The 19,074-nt window shown below is 37.3% G+C and overlaps 1 protein-coding gene across 1 annotated transcript in view; it reads left to right on the forward strand.

Moving 5' to 3' along the window:
- Positions 1-19,074, forward strand: part of Ly75 (lymphocyte antigen 75) — an 86,898-nt gene that overhangs the window by 39,944 nt on the left and 27,880 nt on the right. The window contains exons 13-18 of the mRNA XM_048345378.1: positions 107-249; positions 7,707-7,788; positions 10,665-10,733; positions 13,073-13,187; positions 17,853-17,888; positions 18,524-18,699. Coding sequence (XP_048201335.1) covers positions 107-249; positions 7,707-7,788; positions 10,665-10,733; positions 13,073-13,187; positions 17,853-17,888; positions 18,524-18,699 — 621 coding nt within the window. The remainder of the gene's footprint in view (positions 1-106; positions 250-7,706; positions 7,789-10,664; positions 10,734-13,072; positions 13,188-17,852; positions 17,889-18,523; positions 18,700-19,074) is intronic.

Raw genomic sequence — 19,074 nt, forward strand, 5'->3', positions numbered from 1 at the left:
TTCATCACTCCTGCAAGAATCTAAGGGCCCACTTATTTGACTTTCATAGACATTAAATCTGTCAGTACTTTGTGGTTGTGCCAGAATTAACACTGTATTTTTTAAGGTATTCCATATAGAAAGGATTGTGAGAAAGAGGAGCTGGGAAGAAGCCGAAAGATTCTGCCAAGCACTCGGAGCACACCTACCTAGCTTCAGTCATACAAATGAAATAAAAGAATTTCTTCAGTTATTAAGGGAACAGTTCAGGTAATATTTCTAGAATGAGAGCTTCTGTGTTAAACTTGATGCAAATGTGTTTTATAACCTAGAGGCCATTCAGTGCCTAGCAGTCACATAATACCAAGCACTTTTATGTGCAAGGTGCCTTTAAAAATTTGAAGATGAGCAAGATAGCCCCTGCCTTATGTGTAGTGAAGTCCCAACAGCAGGAGAAGGAAAAGGATGGCAAAACACTTAGGACATCTGTAAAGGTTCTGGGAACTCTGAGAAGAAGAGAAAATTACTGGTATCAGAAAATGTCAAGAAGAAGGCTGACTCACTCTTAGAGACCATGTAGTTTCTTAGAAGGATAAGATAGGAGAAGCAAAGACATCAGAGCAGAATATGCAGATAAGCTCGAGGAGAAGTAAATCATCTCTGCTAGAAATGGAAATTTTGATTTTGGTTTTGTGCTTTTGGATTCTTGTCCTTTTGAGTATTGAACCAAAGCCCTTATGGGTGCTGTGCAAGTGCTCTGTACTTGATTCTCCCAGTCTTAGAAAGTGGGACTTGGTTATGAAATTGCAGTGTCTTTGCTTGTCAGGGAATGAGTTTGATCTTTAGACAATGAGCAACAAACAAACAAATTATCAAGTTAATTAGCTCCAACTAACTTCATTTGTGAAGAGAAGAATTGATTCAAATCTATATTCCTGAGTGCATGCAAATGCACGCACACACACACACACACACACACACACACACACACACACACACACACACACTGAGAGCAGGGGGTATAGCTTAGTATTTGCCTACTATTTATGAAGCCCCAAGTTCTATTCTACAGCATGACAAAACAACCTACACAAAATACACATACACTCACACACACACACACACACACACACACATACACACACACACATACACTGAGTGCAGAGAAGATAGCTTAGTGGTTGAGTACTTGCCTGGCATTTGTGAGCCTCCAAGTTCTATAGCATGACAAAACAACACATACAATACACACATACAAATGCACATACACACATACATATAAACACAGTCAGGTAGGTGATGGATCCATATGGAAAGGCAGGGAACTATTAGAAAGTTGCCACAACAGCCCCTTTATGGAAATCTACTCAGAGGAAGAGCAGTAAGAATAGCAATCAATGATGTTACAGCCATTGTGGTTTTAGTGTTGGGCAGAAGGCAGTTTCCTAGCCAATTTTCCGATGTCCTTAAGACAGTATAGAAAACCCTGAGCCAGGTAATGCTGTCCTGGGAGGAGAATTGGTCTTCTCTCACTTGTCTAAACTGAAAAGAAGACCCAAAATTATATTAAAACAAAAAGGATTCAGGGTATATCAGTATAGATTACTGGAAACATCTATCTGAACATAATGAATATTTTCCCAGTCATTTAAAATCTAACAAAACCTCAAAGAAAACAGCAAAAATTATACACACACACACACACACAGTCACACTCACACACACTATGACCAGCTTGCTTTTTGAAACCTTAAATGGAAATGATATTTAAATAATGGTATCTACAGAATTTTGAGGTAGAAAATGTTTACTAGGGATTATTATTTTTTTTTTTTTGGCCAGTCCTGGGCCTTGGACTCAGGGCCTGAGCACTGTCCCTGGCTTCTTCCCGCTCAAGGCTAGCACTCTGCCACTTGAGCCACAGCGCCGCTTCTGGCCGTTTTCTGTATATGTGGTGCTGGGGAATCGAACCTAGGGCCTCGTGTATCCGAGGCAGGCACTCTTGCCACTAGGCTATATCCCCAGCCCCAAACTAGGGATTATTTTGTTTTAGCACATAATTTATTGGTAAAGAGATTAATAATTAATAAACCATCTACTTTCCCTTATTGAAAAAATTTTGAAGACATTCAGACAAGAAATGAATTGAAAACGGAAGGATACATGAATAGGTAGTTTATTATAAAAGACTTTAAAGGTCAGTGGGTGTGGTTGTTTATGCCTTTAATTCCAGCTACTCAGGAGGCTGAGATCAGAAGGATTGTGGTTTGAGACTAGCCCAGACTAAAAACATTAGTGAGAAACTATTTGAAAAAAACAGGGCATGGTAGTGCATGCTTTTAATGTAATTCCACTCATGAGAGAGGCATAATTAGGATTGAATTTCAAGACTGTCACCAGGCAAAAACGTAAGGGGGTAATTTAAAGCAAAGAAGGATTAGAAGTGGAACTCAAGTGGTAGATCACCTGTCTGGCCAACGAAAGGCTGTGAGTTTGAAGATAGAATATAACATAAGAATATAGTCCCATGTTTAAACAATTTAAATATGTAATTATAAAAATTTAAACCAAGGGGCTGGGAATATGGCCTAGTGGCAAAGAGTGCTTGCCTCGTATACATAAAGCCTGGGTTCAGTTCCCCAGCACCACATATACAGAAAATGGCCAGAAGTGGTGCTGTGGCTCAAGTGGTAGAGTGCTAGCTTTGAGCAAAAAGAAGCCAGGGACAGTGCTCAGGCCCTGAGTCCAAGCCCCAGGACTGGCAAAAAAAAAAAAAAAGTAAAACCAAAGTACCCTAAGTCTTGAAAGAAAAGCATGTTTTAGTTTTATTTGTAAATAAAACTATAATGTAGAAAGATAAAACAGTTGTGAGAAAATGAGAATAATAAATTCCTCATTTTACCTAGAAATCATATTTATTTTCCCAAAGATTTCTTTATTGAGATTAAGTAACTACATAAATTTCACAGTATTGTGGCGAAATTATACTTAGCAAAAGTCACAAACACATTTAACCTTCACAATGATAAGTACTTCATCATTCTAACCTACAAAGTTTATGAACTCTACAAACATTAATGTTGTATTTTAGAAACACAGATTATATAAATTTATTTGGCTAGCATACACTTATATTAGGAACAGAGATTCATTGTTACATTTCCATGCAGCTTATATAAATTTTCAAAATTGATGGTGATGAATGTATAATAGAAGAGTGGGAGAAGGACTCATATAGATAATCATAATGAAATAATTTAGCAAAGGATAAAACCCAACATAAAGCAAGAGGAAAATAAATCAATGCATCATCAGTTTTGCCTAAGTCTAAGTTATCTGTTCCATAATAAAGTGCAATTATTATGTTGCTGAACAAAACTTAAAACTGATCCTGCAGTTAATTCAGCCCAAAAGAATATGATGTGCTTTTCCAGGAAGTTAGAGGACACAACATGTTAAAAATTTTAATCGGGGCTGGGAATATGGCCTAGTGGCAAAGAGTGCTTGCCTCGTATTCATGAAGCCCTGGGTTCGATTCCCCAGCACCACATATATGGAAAATGGCCAGAAGTGGCACTGTGGCTCAAGTGGCAGAGTGCTAGCCTTGAGCAAAAAGAAGCCAAGGACAGTGCTCAGGCCCTGAGTTCAAGACCCAGGACTGGCAAAAAAAAAATTAGTCATTCCAACAAAAACCCATCTTTTAAAAAATTAAAACAGCTAAAGCATCACACTAAAGGAGGATACTATTAGGGGAAGAACCCAACAGCATAACTTCTCTGAACATTTATAATATTATTTATCTAAACAAACTTCAGGAAATGGAGAGATGGGAGATTTCTGTTGTTGGTGATGCTGTTTGTTTTTGCTTTGGGTTTTTTGTGTGTGTATGTAAGGGGGAAAAAGCGGGGGGACACAGAAATGGTATGAGGAAGGGTAAGCAAGTGCAATCATGGTATTCAGTGTACACTATGTGGAAAACTATGCAACTGTGGGCAGGGATAGGAGGGGTAACCTGAGGAATATTGAAGGAAAAGGTGACATTGTCCAAAAAGAATTGTACTCATTACCTGCTTATACATTGGTAACCCCTTCTGTACAACAATAATAATAAATAATTTTTTAAAATTTTAACTCCAAATATTATTTGACAATGTTAATAGGCACTGAAAACTCTCTGCCAAAAATTATTTTTTGATCTAACATATAAGTAAATATATATTATACATTAAATAAATATATAAACTAAATATGTTTAGTTACTATAATTTATAAATTTTTACAATCTCTTTGCAATGTAATCCTCTAGTTCTTAGCCGCTTGAGTAGCTAGGATTTACAGGCATGAGTTGTTTATTTTTCATTACACTTGTAGAGCAGCTTTCATTAATAAATTGATACAAGTTCATGCGTGACATTTGGGAAATATAAAAAAAGTAATAATGAAAATTAAATCACATCAAAGCCTAGTTACAGTTAACACTCAGTATAAATGGTGTTCTTCCATTTCTATACCTATAACTTTTACAAAAATTTTGCCCAGAAGACCCTGGTCTTAATTTTTTTCTAATCATAGTAATATATATTGAATTTGGAAAACAGAAAAGCACAAGGGAAAAGCTCTATAATTCCTATGGCCACAAGAACCATATTTTACATGTGCTACTCTCATCCCAGCAGACAGCATAAAGATCTGTTACAGAGAGTATGTTGTTGTGCTATACCTAAGAAGAGAACATATTCTAAAAACCAAAATTGTAACCAGGGTTTAAAGGCAAGGAAGGAAGCAAACCCTTTTACTTTGGAAAAGGATTCTAAAGTTTACTCCTTGTGTTGCCTTAGCTTTTACTGCAGAAACTGACCTTTCTCAGCAAGATGTCCATTGCCTACCCAAATTCTGTATTGTATGCCAAGGACTTAAATCAGATTATTGGTGTACTTCTCACAATTTACGTTCAATGTCTCTATTTGTATTTGAATGAAAAGGATTTGTGGTGCACCAAGTAATTAAGACTCTAAGATCTTTGCAACTCTTAATGGCAGCCCAACAGGGAAAGTTATTGTAGAGCAAGAATAGTGGTGGGATTAGAGAAGAAAGCCTTGTTTGCACTGATTTAGCCTGTGTGCTCAACCTCCCGGGAAGAGGCATGAATGGATTTAGATTGAAATCTAGGCTTTACAGGCTCAAGAGCCCTCCTCAAATATAATTTATTGGGGGCTATGGTTGAGATACTGTTTTCCCTAGCAACCAGATTCAGCAGTAAATTGGATTGAGAATAAGAATTTTAACACATTCATACACATTAACCTTTTATCCAGTGTCTCTTCAGCCCAATAGCCTAAACTTACATACATCATGCCTGGAGTAGGAGACATTTAGAAAGAGAAATTTGTCTTCATTCCCCAGTTAAGATCAAATGTGTTTCTTTACCCTCCCGTTTTCTATAATATGTCTACACTAGAGGTCAATAATTCATGTAATTTCCAACCTGGAACAAATTATAATTCAGAACTATCTTCCCCTCTGAAACACACACTTACATGAACACACGTATGTACACACACATATAGGTAACTACCCTTTTCTGTAAGATTCCTTGAAATGAAGTTGGAAACTAAATTTCTAGGTTGAAAGTAACTTTGATCTGAAAAACAGTAGAGATTACAAAGGTTTTGAGCAATGGGGAAAACTTTTCTCTAGAAAATTGTTCTCTGAGATTCATCAACGAAGCCATAAGTGAACTTGAAGGCAGTAGGAGGGGGAAGCATTAACTGGCAGGAAACATGGGTGAGAAAGGTTAGGACCAATCCCTAGAAAAGCTGCGAGAATCACTCTTGAATACTAGTGACTGATGAATTTTGATCATCTCCCCTGTTGGACTGTTGATTGTGTAGGAAGGTAAAATATTTGGTGATGACAGTATGCAAAGTAATTTGGAATTAAGGATGAGGATGAAGTGTAATTTCCTATGTATTTTAGCCATCTGGCTTTAATTATGCTGTTTGGGGCAATTATCTAGACCCTATGGTTTGCAAAGTCAAGTAAGAGAACTTGGATTATGTGAAACAGCAAACTTTAAATTCCTCTTATAGTGTCTAAATTTATAGTTGACTTAATTGTCTCTACTGGATTTATGAGAAGCCCACAATTTGGAGACCTTTCTCTGTGAAAGAAAATAGTGTAATAATGAAAATCAAAAGAAGACAGTCTTTATATTCCGTTATAATAATGGTGTGTGTGTGTGTGTTTGTGTGTGTGTCTGTGTGTTTGTGTGTGTGTGTGTATAGTACTGAGACTTGAACTCTGGGCTTGGTGCTTGCCAGGCAGGCATGCTCCCAGTTTTTTGAACCACATCCCCAGTATTCCACTGGGGAAAAAAATCGAAATTGAAAAAAATGAAAATACTGATGGATATTAAGCTATTAGAGAACATTAGACAAAGGAAATTGATAAAGGAAAATAGTTTTTAATTTGAAAGGTGAGAATGTAATTTAAAACTAAGTTTGTTTAAAAAAAACTAAGTTTGTTGTAGCTTTTATTAGAAAATCATGTAAAATTTTAAGCTTATGGTATTTTCCTGCAGTCTTGTAGCTGGACATTGCATATATTTATACTATAGATGCCAAAGATACCCATGTGCTAATGAAAGATTAAATTATATAAAATATAATTGGTCTAGTTAGAGATGCCTAAAAAATATTACATATTTGAAGGTACATTTTCAAGTGAAATTGGAGGCCAAGAAAATGTTGGATTTCTATTATCACTTCATATGTTGTAGGTGTCTCCCTGGCTAGCACACCTATTAATTTGTGGGGAAGGGAACACCTGAGTATATATTCCCTCCTCCATGGGATGCCTGCTAAATTTCCTAAAGGCCAAACTGAGTACTGGCCATAGAAAGTACTCAAATTTGGGCTAGAAAGATAGAGTAACCATTCTTTGAAGACTGTCTTTTTTTTCTCCTAGCCTCATGAACATTCCCTCAGTTCTTGTAGTCTTCTTTCCCTGAACTTCCATAGTGCATAAACTTTATACAAGTCATATGGTAGCTTTCATAAGTTGTCTTATCATATTTTCTGTGTTCTTATATATCTCACCTCTCTGATTACAGATATTAGGACTGTATAATCACTGCATCTTGCTCAGTGCCTTGTACAATAAGCAAAATGGAACTGTTGGATATAAGCACTTATGTGATTTTCTCATTATATTCCTTTGGTGTATTTCTTTGCTACTTAGAAAAGACTTGAGTATTTGCTTATTTTAAGCTTAATGGGCAGTAGGAATTAAATAATTTTTAAATTTTTGTTACTAACCAAATGGTTAGCTCTTCATTTGAAAGTAATTTTGTAGTGTTATTAGACATTGTTTTAAAACTTGTACTTAACTCCATCAGAAAACCTTGTCCAATACAAAATACTGCTATAAAAGTTTAGAATAACCACAATTTTCTCTCTTAAAGTTTGAAGCAGAATAGCTTTTTCCTTTCATATAAGATAGTAACTTAAAATTTAGTTTTACAACCTAATGACTTTTCTATAGCTGCTCTAAAAAGGTATAGAGATTCATTCAAAAGACTTTTTCATATATCTGGCAGCTGTGCTTTTCAGTTAGTGACAGAATCTTCTGAATAAGTTTACACAGTTACATCACTTTAAACATGGAAGTGCTAGATATTTTGACCAAATATTGTCCATAAGTTTTAATATTGTTTTCTTTTTATATAGTGACCAGCGTTGGCTGTGGATAGGTTTGAATAAAAGGAGTCCAGATTTACAAGGGTCCTGGGAATGGAGTGATCGTACACCAGTAAGTAAAACCTTCTTTTTTGGAGGAAATGCAGGAGGAGTATTTGTTAAGTAATGCAGACACACCTAAAATATGTATGGAATCACTAAAGACCCCTGAGTAGCCAACCACTATTGAGCAAAAATGGACAAAGCTGGAGGGGTCATTCTACTGAGCTTCAAACTATGCATTACAAAGATAGGGTAACCAGAACACCATGATACTGCTGTGAAAGCAGGCATGCATTACTATGGAAAAGGATAGAAAGTCCAGAAACAAATCCATGTATTTACAATCAAATTATTTTTTACAAAAATGCTAAGAACACACAGTGGGAATAGGAGAGCCCTTTCAATAAATGGTGGTAGGAAAACTGGACACCCACACCAAGAAGTCGGAAATTATATTTTTCTCAGATAATTAGCAAAAAAAACAAAACTACTCAGAATAAAGATTTAAATGTAAAACCCAAAAATATGAGACTACTAAAAAAAGGTCCAGAAGGATAGGTCTGTGACGTTAACCTGGGCAACAAGTTTCTTGGGTATGACTCCAAAAGAAAGCACAGGTAAGGAAAACAAAATAGACAAAATTACATCAACTACAAAGCTTCTGCATGCTAAAGAAAACAGCCTACATAATTGGAGAAAATATTTACTAGCTATACATTTAATAAGGGTTTAATATCTAAAACATGCAAGAAACTCAATTCAATAGCAAAAGAACAAACAAATCTTCAAAGTGGTCAAAGGACTTGAATATACATTTCACAAAGACATTTAAATGGCCAACAGGTGATGAAAAAGATTCTCAGCATTGCTAATCATCAAGAAAATACAGGCTGGGAATGTGGCTCAGTGATAGAGTGCTTGCTTTGCATGCATGAAGCCCTAGGTTTGATTCCTCAGTACCACATATACAGAAAAAGCTGGAAGTGGTGTTGTGGCTCAAGTGGTAGAGCACTAGCCTTGAGCAAAAGAAGCTCAAGCATAGAGCCCAGGCCCTGAGTTCAAGGCCCAGGACTGGCAATAAATAAATAAACAAACAAACAAACAAACAAATAAATAAATAAATACAAATCAGTACCACAGAGATTGTACCTCACACCGAGAGTGGCTGTCATTTTAATGAGGAAGTAGAGAAACTGCAGAAATGCAAATAAGGCGGCCATTATGGGAAATAGTATGGAAGTTCCTCAAAATATCCAAAATGGAACTCTAATATGATCAAGCAGTCCCACTACTGTGTATATAACCAAAGTAAATGAAATCAGTATGTTGAAGATTTCTTCATGTTTTACACATACACTCTCATATTTATTGCATCAATATTCACAATAACTAGGATAGGGAATCAATGTGTCTGTGAACAGGTGAAAGAATTTGGGATTATTATTCAGTCCTAAAAAGGATAAAACTCTGCCATTTACAACAGTATGGGTGAATTTGAAGTTAAAGTATTAATTGAAACAAGATAGGCACAGAAAGCTAAATACCACAATTGCTCAAGTGGACTCTAATAAAACAATTGATCTCATGGGCCTCTAAAATAGAATAGAGGTGACTAGGAGTTGGGGCAGATGTTTATCAAAAGACACAAAAACTTAATTGAATTGGAAGAATAAGTTCAAGAGATCTATTATTATAGCACTTGGTGATGGTACTAAATAATAATATACACTTGAAAAATGCTGAACGCATGCTTAGTGTTCTCATTAGATTGACCATGATGTATATACATGTGTTAATTCACTAGATGTACTTATTTTATGATGAATATGCTTTAAAACATGTTGTATATAAACAGTTTTAACTTTTAATTTTTAAAAATAGGAAAATACATCCACATATTATACAACCATTAAAATTGTGTAAATGTATCCTTATTGAAGTAGAAATAGATTCACATACATGGCATGAGAAGAAGGAAGGTACTAATGTTACAAAAAAAACAAAAAACAAAATTCATATCTGTGATTTCTCCATATATAGTCCAAAAGGAGAAAGATTATATCAATATAGTGGTACTTTTGGGTAATACAAATAATTTTTTGCCAAGACTTTTCCTTGAACTACTTTTTTTTTTTTTTTTTTTTTTGGCCAGTCCTGGGGCGTAGACTCAGGGCCTGAGCACTGTCCCTGGCTTCTTTTTGCTCAAGGCTAGCACTCTGCCACTTGAGCCACAGCGCCACTTCTGGCCATTTTCTGTATATGTGGTGCTGGGGAATCGAACCCAGGGCCTCATGTATACGAGGCAAGCACTCTTGCCACTAGGCCATATCCCCAGCTCCTACTTTTTATTTTTAGTAATGAAAAGCTTTAATTTTTATTAAACACAAGTTATGTAAAAAAGTGTCTTTACTGGAAAAATAATTTGTTCGGTGAAGCCTAAATTATCCTTCAGTATTATTTCAAATATTAGCATTACCCCAAAGAGATGTTTTATATAGCATTGACAGGTTCAAATTTTTCAGATATTCAGTATTTACTCTATATTACTGTTGAATCAACTTATTCTGCCTTCTTTCTTAATGTAAGACTCCTAACTTTCATTTTCAAATTGAAGCATGTTTAAAATTAAGTGATCAAATAACCAACATTTCAGCACATGCAAAAAAAAAATCACCTTTTGCACGGTGTTGTTTTTCTGACTCCAGTGGTGAACTTACTACACCATTAACCTCCACTTCTGAAACTTCAGCTTCCTTTGTTTGGAAATCTGTGATATTTCCTGAGTCCTCTCAGGATTTAGCATGCTGGTTTTTGAAAAAAAGATGAAGACATTTTCATTCTGAGGCAGAAGAACATGCTTGAGTTATTAAAGCTGCCTAAATTTCATCTAAATTGCAAATATTTATATGTCAGTCTTAAATTTTCAAGGGTCTCTGATCTTTTCAGGTATCTACTGTTACCATGGAAAATGAGTTTCAGCAGGATTACGACATCAGAGACTGTGCTGCAGTGAAGGTCAGTACACTACTAGGAAGTCTGCATGGGAAAATGATGATTCCAAGGTCCTGAGGTCACAGCTCAGTGGCTGAAATGTCGATAGTGTGTGTGAGGCCTTGAGTTCAGTTCCCAGCCACACGTACACACACACACACACACACACACACACACACACACACACACACACACCTAGCCTCAGTTGGGTGGCATAAGTAGCATAAGACAAGGTGAGAGAGGAAGGAGGAAGATTAAGATAACGAGCAACACAGAACACATCAAAAGTTATATTTGATGCTGTGTTAAAAAAAAAAACAGCATTGGGAAATTAAATTGATGCCAGGATTAAAATGTTTGTATGATTTTTTTTAATGGGAAACCAGACAATTTTTAAGTTCTGATTGGCTGACATGAACCAGTAAGAGATGAGGAAGGTTTATCCTGAGTCTGATTCCAAGATGCAACAGATAGGACTGAAAGAGAAAATCCTTGTTAGACAGTTTCCTCCACATAATTTGTTCATTTGTCCATTTCATAGCAGGCTGTCCAAGGAGCTGTGAAGCACTTGGGAATGCAACAAAGACAAGGCATGGAATGTAGTCATCTTCACAGTCTAGGAGGACATAAGGACAATTAAGCAATGATGATACCAGTGGGTAGGGCTATGAATTCAAAACACTAGGCTATGACAACCTTGCAAGAACAAGGCTCTCTGGTCTTTCCAGGAATCTTTGTTATAAGAGAACACTAAGAATGAGAGTGGTGGTGATGGTGATGGTGGCAGAAGATACTTAAAGAACCAGGCACTGGGCAGGGCTTGTTATGTATGTTATTTTACTACTACTTGCCCAATGTAGCAAGTTTTGAGTAACTTCCCTAAGGTTAGTGACAGAATTGAAGTTGAAATTCAACCCAAAATGTCTGGGTACAGTGCCCTTAAACATGGTGCTATATGACTAGGTATTTATAGAAATAAGCAGACATAATGGTTTATAGAGACTGTGGTACATTTTAGTTTAAATAGTACAAATCCAACCAACGCATAAGAAAAGAAGATATTGCTATAGTAACCTGAAGTGTAGGGTCTACAGTGAAAGAAAAAAATACTTACAAAAGCACAGGACAAAAAAAGTAGATTTGAAGGAACTGATAGTACATAAAATAAAAGGAAATTAGGTTGGAGGAAACATCTAAATATCTTCACTTTATAGCCCAGGAAAGACTTGTAACCTAAAATAGAATAGAAATGTTATAGAAAAGGAGATCGGCACAATGGTGCATGCCTATGTTTTTAGTTATTCAGAAGGTAAAGACTGGGAGGATCACAGTTCAAGGCCAACCTAGACTTTAGTGAAATCCCCACCTTAACCAACAAGCCAGATGTAGTACCTGTCTGTTATCTTAGCTATGTGGAAGACTTACAATCACAATCCAAGGCTGAACTTGTACAAAAATGCAAGATACTATCTGAAAACTAAAGCAAAAAAACGGTTGAGGGTATGATTACATGCCTAGCAAGTGCAAGGCCCTGAGTTCAAACCCCAGTAGTGCCAAAATAAAAAAGAAAATTACAGAGAGGTTTGGTAAGTGAAAATTGATAAAGCCATTGCCAAGCAGTTTCTAAAGTAACTCCTTTCATAATGATCTTGTTACAACATCATGCCATTCTGATAGAATTCCCAGCAATGCACAAGTTTAGAAGAACATGGACATACTATAGAGAGCTTTGAAAGCCTGTCACAGAACTAATAGAAGTGGTAAGTAACAGAAGCAGCCTGCACCAGGAGCAGGCCTGGCCAGGGCAGCATTATGTAAGGAAGGTTTTAAACCCACTGGCCACAGTACAAACCAGAACTTTGGCATTAGGAAAAGGAGTTTCTTCTGCCTGCTGACTGAGATTTGCAGTGTACATCCTGGATCAGGTGAGATGAGCAGCACCATGGAAATGGCAGACAACATAAAAACAAGATCATGCATCACCAAAGAGCCCAGACTTCTGTTACTCTCTGTACTGGTTACTCAGGTACTTGGATATCAGTGAAATTTTATTCTTTTCTAATTTGATCTTTACCTAGTTTTAAAAGTTCAGGAGTCTACAATGTCATGTCAACAAAAGCAGAAGGAACATGATGATAATTAGCTTTTTTGACCTAACCATGACCTTATATTTTATCAGTCTTCTCAGAAGGGTCTTTCTCAGGCCTCTACTCTTAAAACATCCTGTTTTTTCATCTGTTCATTTGTTCTACAAATACTTTAAGTGGTCAGGCTAATGTAGAAATCAAGACTAGAGGATGTGCAGTTCAGTATTCCATAAGGGATACAAGTTCAAATATTCTGCAATCTTTTCCTTCCTTTAGGTAACACATAGGCCATGGCGAAGAGGCTGGCATTTCCATGGTGACAGGGAAGTTATCTATTTGTGGCCCTTTGCTTGTGATACAAAACTGGAATGGGTGTGCCAGATTCCAAAAGGTAAGTGCTATTACCCTTTGTCACAAGTTCCTGATGTTAATGTGGTGAATGCTGAACTAGAAGTACATAATAGACACTTTTGAGTTCACAATTATGATTTCTAAAATCTTCTGAACTGCAGTTAGTACATTAAGGACCCCTCACTTGACTCCTACTCCTAGTAGCAGACTAGCTTTAGCTTATTGGAATTCGAGGATAATCTTACTCTCCAATCAAGGAAGAATTTGTATAAAAGACAAAATGTAGGACTCAGGGAGATTTGTTTTTGGAATGAAAGACAATTTTAATAAAAGGAGATAGTGGAGAGAATTACTTTGAATTTTATTTCTATGCAAAATGAAACATAAGATAAAAATGAGACCTTAAAATGAGTCAGGAATCAAGAAATCATAATTTGGTGGGTACTCATTAAATCTAGGAGCAATTTTAGGTGAATTCCAAAACTTCTGATGCATATATAAATTCACATTCAAGAAATGAGTGAGACTGGTAGAATTTTCAGTGACAAGAAAAGGTGAGTAAGCTGGACATGGTGGACACCATCGGCCAGCCTTGACCAATTAGTCTCAAGAAACCACGAGCTGAGAACATAGATTAGTTGCAAAATATTTTTCTGGCATGTGTAATGCTCTAGGTTTTATCCCCAGGATCAGAAAAAAAAAAGTGGGGGGGGGGGGAATACCATTTTATCCTTTTATTTTATAGAAATACTAAGAAAATGGTTTATCCCACAAATTACTGTTAAGCAGACATTGGATGTATTAAATTGAGCCACACTGAACTGCATATAAATAGAACGTTGAAACTAAATGTATATCCTATAAATTCTCAAAGAACCCAAAAGTTTACATCATAGAGTTTCCATTGAAAGACTGTTCTTTTTCCTAAGACCACTATACTGCCTTTGAAAAGTTTCAGATGGAGCAAGCAAAGTAGCTTATGTTTAATTGAATCCTAGCTTTTTAGGAGATTGAGATTTGAAGAATTGTGGTTTGAGGTTAGCCATGACAAAAAACAGTCTGCAAGACCCCATCCTAATCAGTGAAAACCTGGGCATAGTGGCACACATCTGTCAAAACATCTGTGTGGAAAGTGTATAAATAGGAAGGCTGCAGTCCGGGCTGGCTAAACTAAACAAATGAGACCCTATTTTAAATATAACAAAATGGCTTGGGGCATGGTTCAATTCATATAACACTCGCCTCTCAAGCACAAGACAGTGCGTTAAAATAGCTTATCACCAGTCTGTGTTGATAGGATTTTCCTTGTGATAAGAAAGTATATCTTATTGCTCCTGGTTATTGATTAATCAGTTTGAACTCCCCTAAGAAAGAAGGAAAGTAATTTGTGCATATAATCAGTTTAGACATTGTCTCTGGTTCAAAGTGCTAGTGTGAGCCTCCCATTTGTTAGCATGGCACAGAAAGTGTTCCACCACCACCCCAGCTTTGCCCTACTTGGGTTGATGCTTATGACCACTTTGTCCATGGCTCCTTGGAGGAGCTAGTAAACTCTCTAAGGATTTGTAATGCCCTCTTGGGTGTTAATTTCAGGGCACACAGTACAACAGAAGAACCCCTTCTCAGTAGGGAAACCAAGACAAGGCTGAGAGGACAGGAGAGAACAGAAAGTATCAGGATAGTCAGAGGATTCACAGTGGGAGTATTTGGTCTTTCTTCCCTCTCACTGAGGACTTAGTAAATTGAATTGACCATTGGAATAAAAGTAGAGGAGAGCAGAAGAGAGGAATGGAGAAGAGAGGATATAAGGGAGAAATGATAGAGTCCAGATAGATAGGTGGATGGACAGACAGACAGACAGATGGACAGACAATACATACATATATACATATACACATAGATATAGGGATATACATACACACATACAAGCACTTACATAGAATTAACTTGCATATATGTAGAGTTAACCAAACAAATCTTCTCAGTAGTTAGTTATTCCCACTTTGCCTGTGCAGATGCAAAACAAAAAACTAAACATCTCCCTATCATTTGAATCAATTCCAAGTCCTTTGACTCTATCAGTGATTGCTTGATTCTGGAGTTTGGGGAGGTTTTGTTTTACTTTGTTTTGTTCTATTTGTGACACTAATTTTTTTTTTTTTTTTTTTTTTTTTGGCCAGTCCTGGGCCTTGGACTCAGGGCCTGAGCACCATCCCTGGCTTCTTCCCGCTCAAGGCTAGCACTCTGCCACCTGAGCCACAGCGCCCCTTCTGGCCGTTTTCCATATATGTGGTGCTGGGGAATTGAACTGAGAGCTTCATGTGTAGGAGGCAAGCACTCTTGCCACTAGGCCATATTCCCAGCCCGACACTAAATATTTTAATTGTGAGCCTCATGCTTGCTAAACAAGAGCACTACCATTTGAGCCATGCCCCTAATCCTTTCACTTTCACTGTTTTTTGTTTGGTCTGGTTTGAGATAAGATCTAGGCTGGGCCTCTTATTGCAGTTCTACCTCTGTCTCCTAAATAACTAGAATTACAGATTTTACACTGCTACCTCCAACTTGAACCAAGATTTAAATATTTTGTTAACTTTCCTTTAATAGTACCTGAATTCCTAAGTTAGAATGTATCACCTTCACCTGCTCGCATATTTTTTTGCAGTTATGAGAATAGCCAGTCTACTCAATTAGTATGCATCTGTCCTTTCTGGTTTTCTTAAAGAAATTTTCCTCTTCAGGAAAATTAACTATGTCTTTTTTTTCTTCTTATCTTTGTGTTACCTGGCTCTCATTAGTTATCTGTTCCTTAAAAGGAATACTTTGATAGTTTATACATTTTAAGTAGCTATAACCATTATGCATATATATTTTCAAATTCACTTTTAAATGAGAAAATTGTCAAAAATAAGGCCCATAAGAATGTTTTCAGGGAAATTGCCTGTAATAGTTCTAACTAAACAGAGCTGTTTTTATTATATTTCTTTATACTTTATATGTATATTCATAATGTTTGGGTAAAGAAACTAACTTAAAGACATCTAAAGGCTATACATCACTTCCCCAACACAAAAATAACCAGAGTCTCTGACAAGATTATAGATAAGAAGCTATGCATTTTTTGTTTGTTTGTTGTTGTTGTTGTTTTGCCAATCCTCGGGCTTGAACTCAGGGCCTGTGCACTGTCCCTGGCTTCTTTTTGCTCAAGGCTAGCACTCCCACTTGAGCCACAGCACCACTTCCAGGTTTTTCTATATATGTGGTGCTAAGAAATTGAACCCAGGGCTTCATGTATATGAGGTGAGAACTTTACCACTAGGCCATATTCCCAGCCGAAATTATGCATTTTTAACTGACTTACAGCACTATTGATGGAAATTGCCCAAAGCAGGGGCTGGGGATATGGCCTAGTGGCAAGAGTGCTTGCCTTGTATACATGAGGCCCTGGGTTCGATTCCCCAGCACCACATATACAGAAAATGGCCAGAAGTGGCGCTGTGGCTCAAGTGGCAGAGTGCTAGCCTTGAGCAAGAAGAAGCCAAGGGACAGTGCTTAGGCCCTGAGTCCAAGCCCCAGGACTGGCCAAAAAAAAAGAAAGAAAGAAATTGCCCAAAGCAAAGAGAGCTGGCTGAGGGAGAAACCAAAGGGACTGGATATAGGCTTGCTGAGGAGGGGCTGCTGATCCTTAAGCAGTAAAGACACAGAAAATTTCAAAACAGCCATTTTCACCTTTCATTTCAAGATTAAGCACAATTGTTTTGGACCTAAAACCTGTACGGTCTATTGCCAGGATGCAAAGGGACAGGAAGCAGCCAGGGTGCTAGGGGAGCTGCTGTGAACTCTGTTCTGTACCTGGTTCTATACACGTGCTTCTTTGGGTTGTCACATGAGCTTCACACTTCGTTTGTGAGTAGAGGTTTGTTCAACAGAATATAGAGGTTTGTTCAGCAGAATATAGAACTGAGGCTCAAGAAGTCATGCAGTTCAGCCAAAGATCCACGAGCAAAAATGTGTGAGGCCACTTGGCCCATCCAATTGGAAGGCCCATAATCCCATAATTCTGCATAGCACACTGCATGCCCTGATTCCATTCAGGAATTCTGAGTGACCTATTGTTTTCCCCCTGGCTTGGTTTCACCCTCTCAAAAGCTTTAGTATTTAGTCATTGTCATTTTCCAATATGATCTTTGGAGTTGGTAAACCCTACCACCCAGGTTTACAGAATAGTTACTCAGATTACATTAGAGAGAAGTGTTCCTGATCACTTTGTCCTCAGTGGTGATGTTATCTTGCTTTAGTACTTGTGTGTAATGTATACACTATTGTTACTTACTACTTTCACCCTCTGATTATTAGTTTTATTTCCTCTATTTAGTCTTCTTTGTAACTTCGGTTATATAGAGTAAAAGACTACTGGTGTGTGTGTTGTGTGTGTGTGTGTGTGTGTGTGTGTTTTGCTGAGGTACAACCTATGTGGCAAGCACCACACCACTGAGCTGCATCCTCAGTGGGAGGAAGATATAGGCTTCTTTTCTTAAGTGTCACTTTTAAAGCAGCTATAAGTCCTATAGAACCTAACTCAAATCATCATAATATGACATGAAATTGTATGGTCAGAATGGACACATCTCCACAGGCTTTACTGAAGACCCTATAATCTTAATCTAATACTAAACTTAAGCTACTTGCTTTCTTCTTTATATAGGTAGCACTCCTAAAACACCAGAATGGTACAATCCAGGTAAGTGAAGAAAACTAAAATTTAACTAAAACTACTTACATCATCTGGTAATGTTATATAGTCACTAATTTAAGTGCCAGTTTCTTCTGTATTACATCTTCAAGGGAAATACAAAGTTTCCAGGCAATGTAGGTAGGTGGATGAAATGGGATAAACAATAAGACTGAATACAGTAACCCTTAGTTCCTTGCAGTCAGCACTGACCTTGCCAGAAAGAGCCAGGAATCTCCAAAGGGTACTGTGTTCAAATGTGTTCTGCTACTCTAACAAAGTACCTGAGATCATCAACTTATAAAGAGAAAAGCTTACATAGATTCACAGTTTAGGGGCTCCAGACCATGGTCTGTTGGCCTTGTCACTTTGGGGCCTGTAATGAGGAAACACATTCTGTAACAGAAAGTACATGGTGTAACAAGCCCTCAGATCATGGTGGATAGGAAGCAAAAAAGAAACAAAGTCACCAGGGTCCCAAGGTCCCCTAAAAGAAGACTTCCAGCTAGATCCCACATTGATCTGGGGATGGGAATATTATCCCAGCCTTGGAAACTACTATTTATGAATAATTTTGAGCATTAACCCATGCTTAGAGGGTATGAGTTGGTCTGCATAGTCATAACTCTGGTCTTCTTCTTTAGAGCGTGCTGGAATTCATGGGCCTCCGGTTATAATTGAAGGAAGTGAATATTGGTTTGTTGCTGATCCTCACTTAAACTACGAAGAAGCCGTCCTATATTGTGCTAGCAATCACAGCTTTCTTGCTACTATCACATCTTTTACGGGACTAAAAGCCATCAAAAACAAAATTGCTAATGTAATTTAAAAGAATTCACTTTTTAAATACATTTTTTTATTTTCATATTTATTCCATTGACATTTTTCTACGTTCTATAAAAACTAAATGTGCCGGGTGCCAGTGGCACGTACCTTGTTGTGCAGGAGGCTGAGATCTGAGAATCATGGTTCATTGTTCTGGAGGCTGAGATCTGAGAATCATGGTTGAAAGCCAGCTCAGGCAGGAAAGTCTGAGACTCTTATCTCCAGCTAACCATCAGTGGCACTGTGGTTCACAGTGGTAGAGTGCTAGTCTTGAGTTGAAGAGCTCAGGGACAGCACTCAGACCCAGAATTGAAGCCCCATAACCAACAAAGGAAAAATATAGTTACATGTTATTCTAAAGTAAGATTTG

The sequence above is a fragment of the Perognathus longimembris genome, chromosome 4 (assembly GCF_023159225.1).
Source record: "Perognathus longimembris pacificus isolate PPM17 chromosome 4, ASM2315922v1, whole genome shotgun sequence".
Classification (NCBI taxonomy): Eukaryota; Metazoa; Chordata; class Mammalia; order Rodentia; family Heteromyidae; genus Perognathus; species Perognathus longimembris.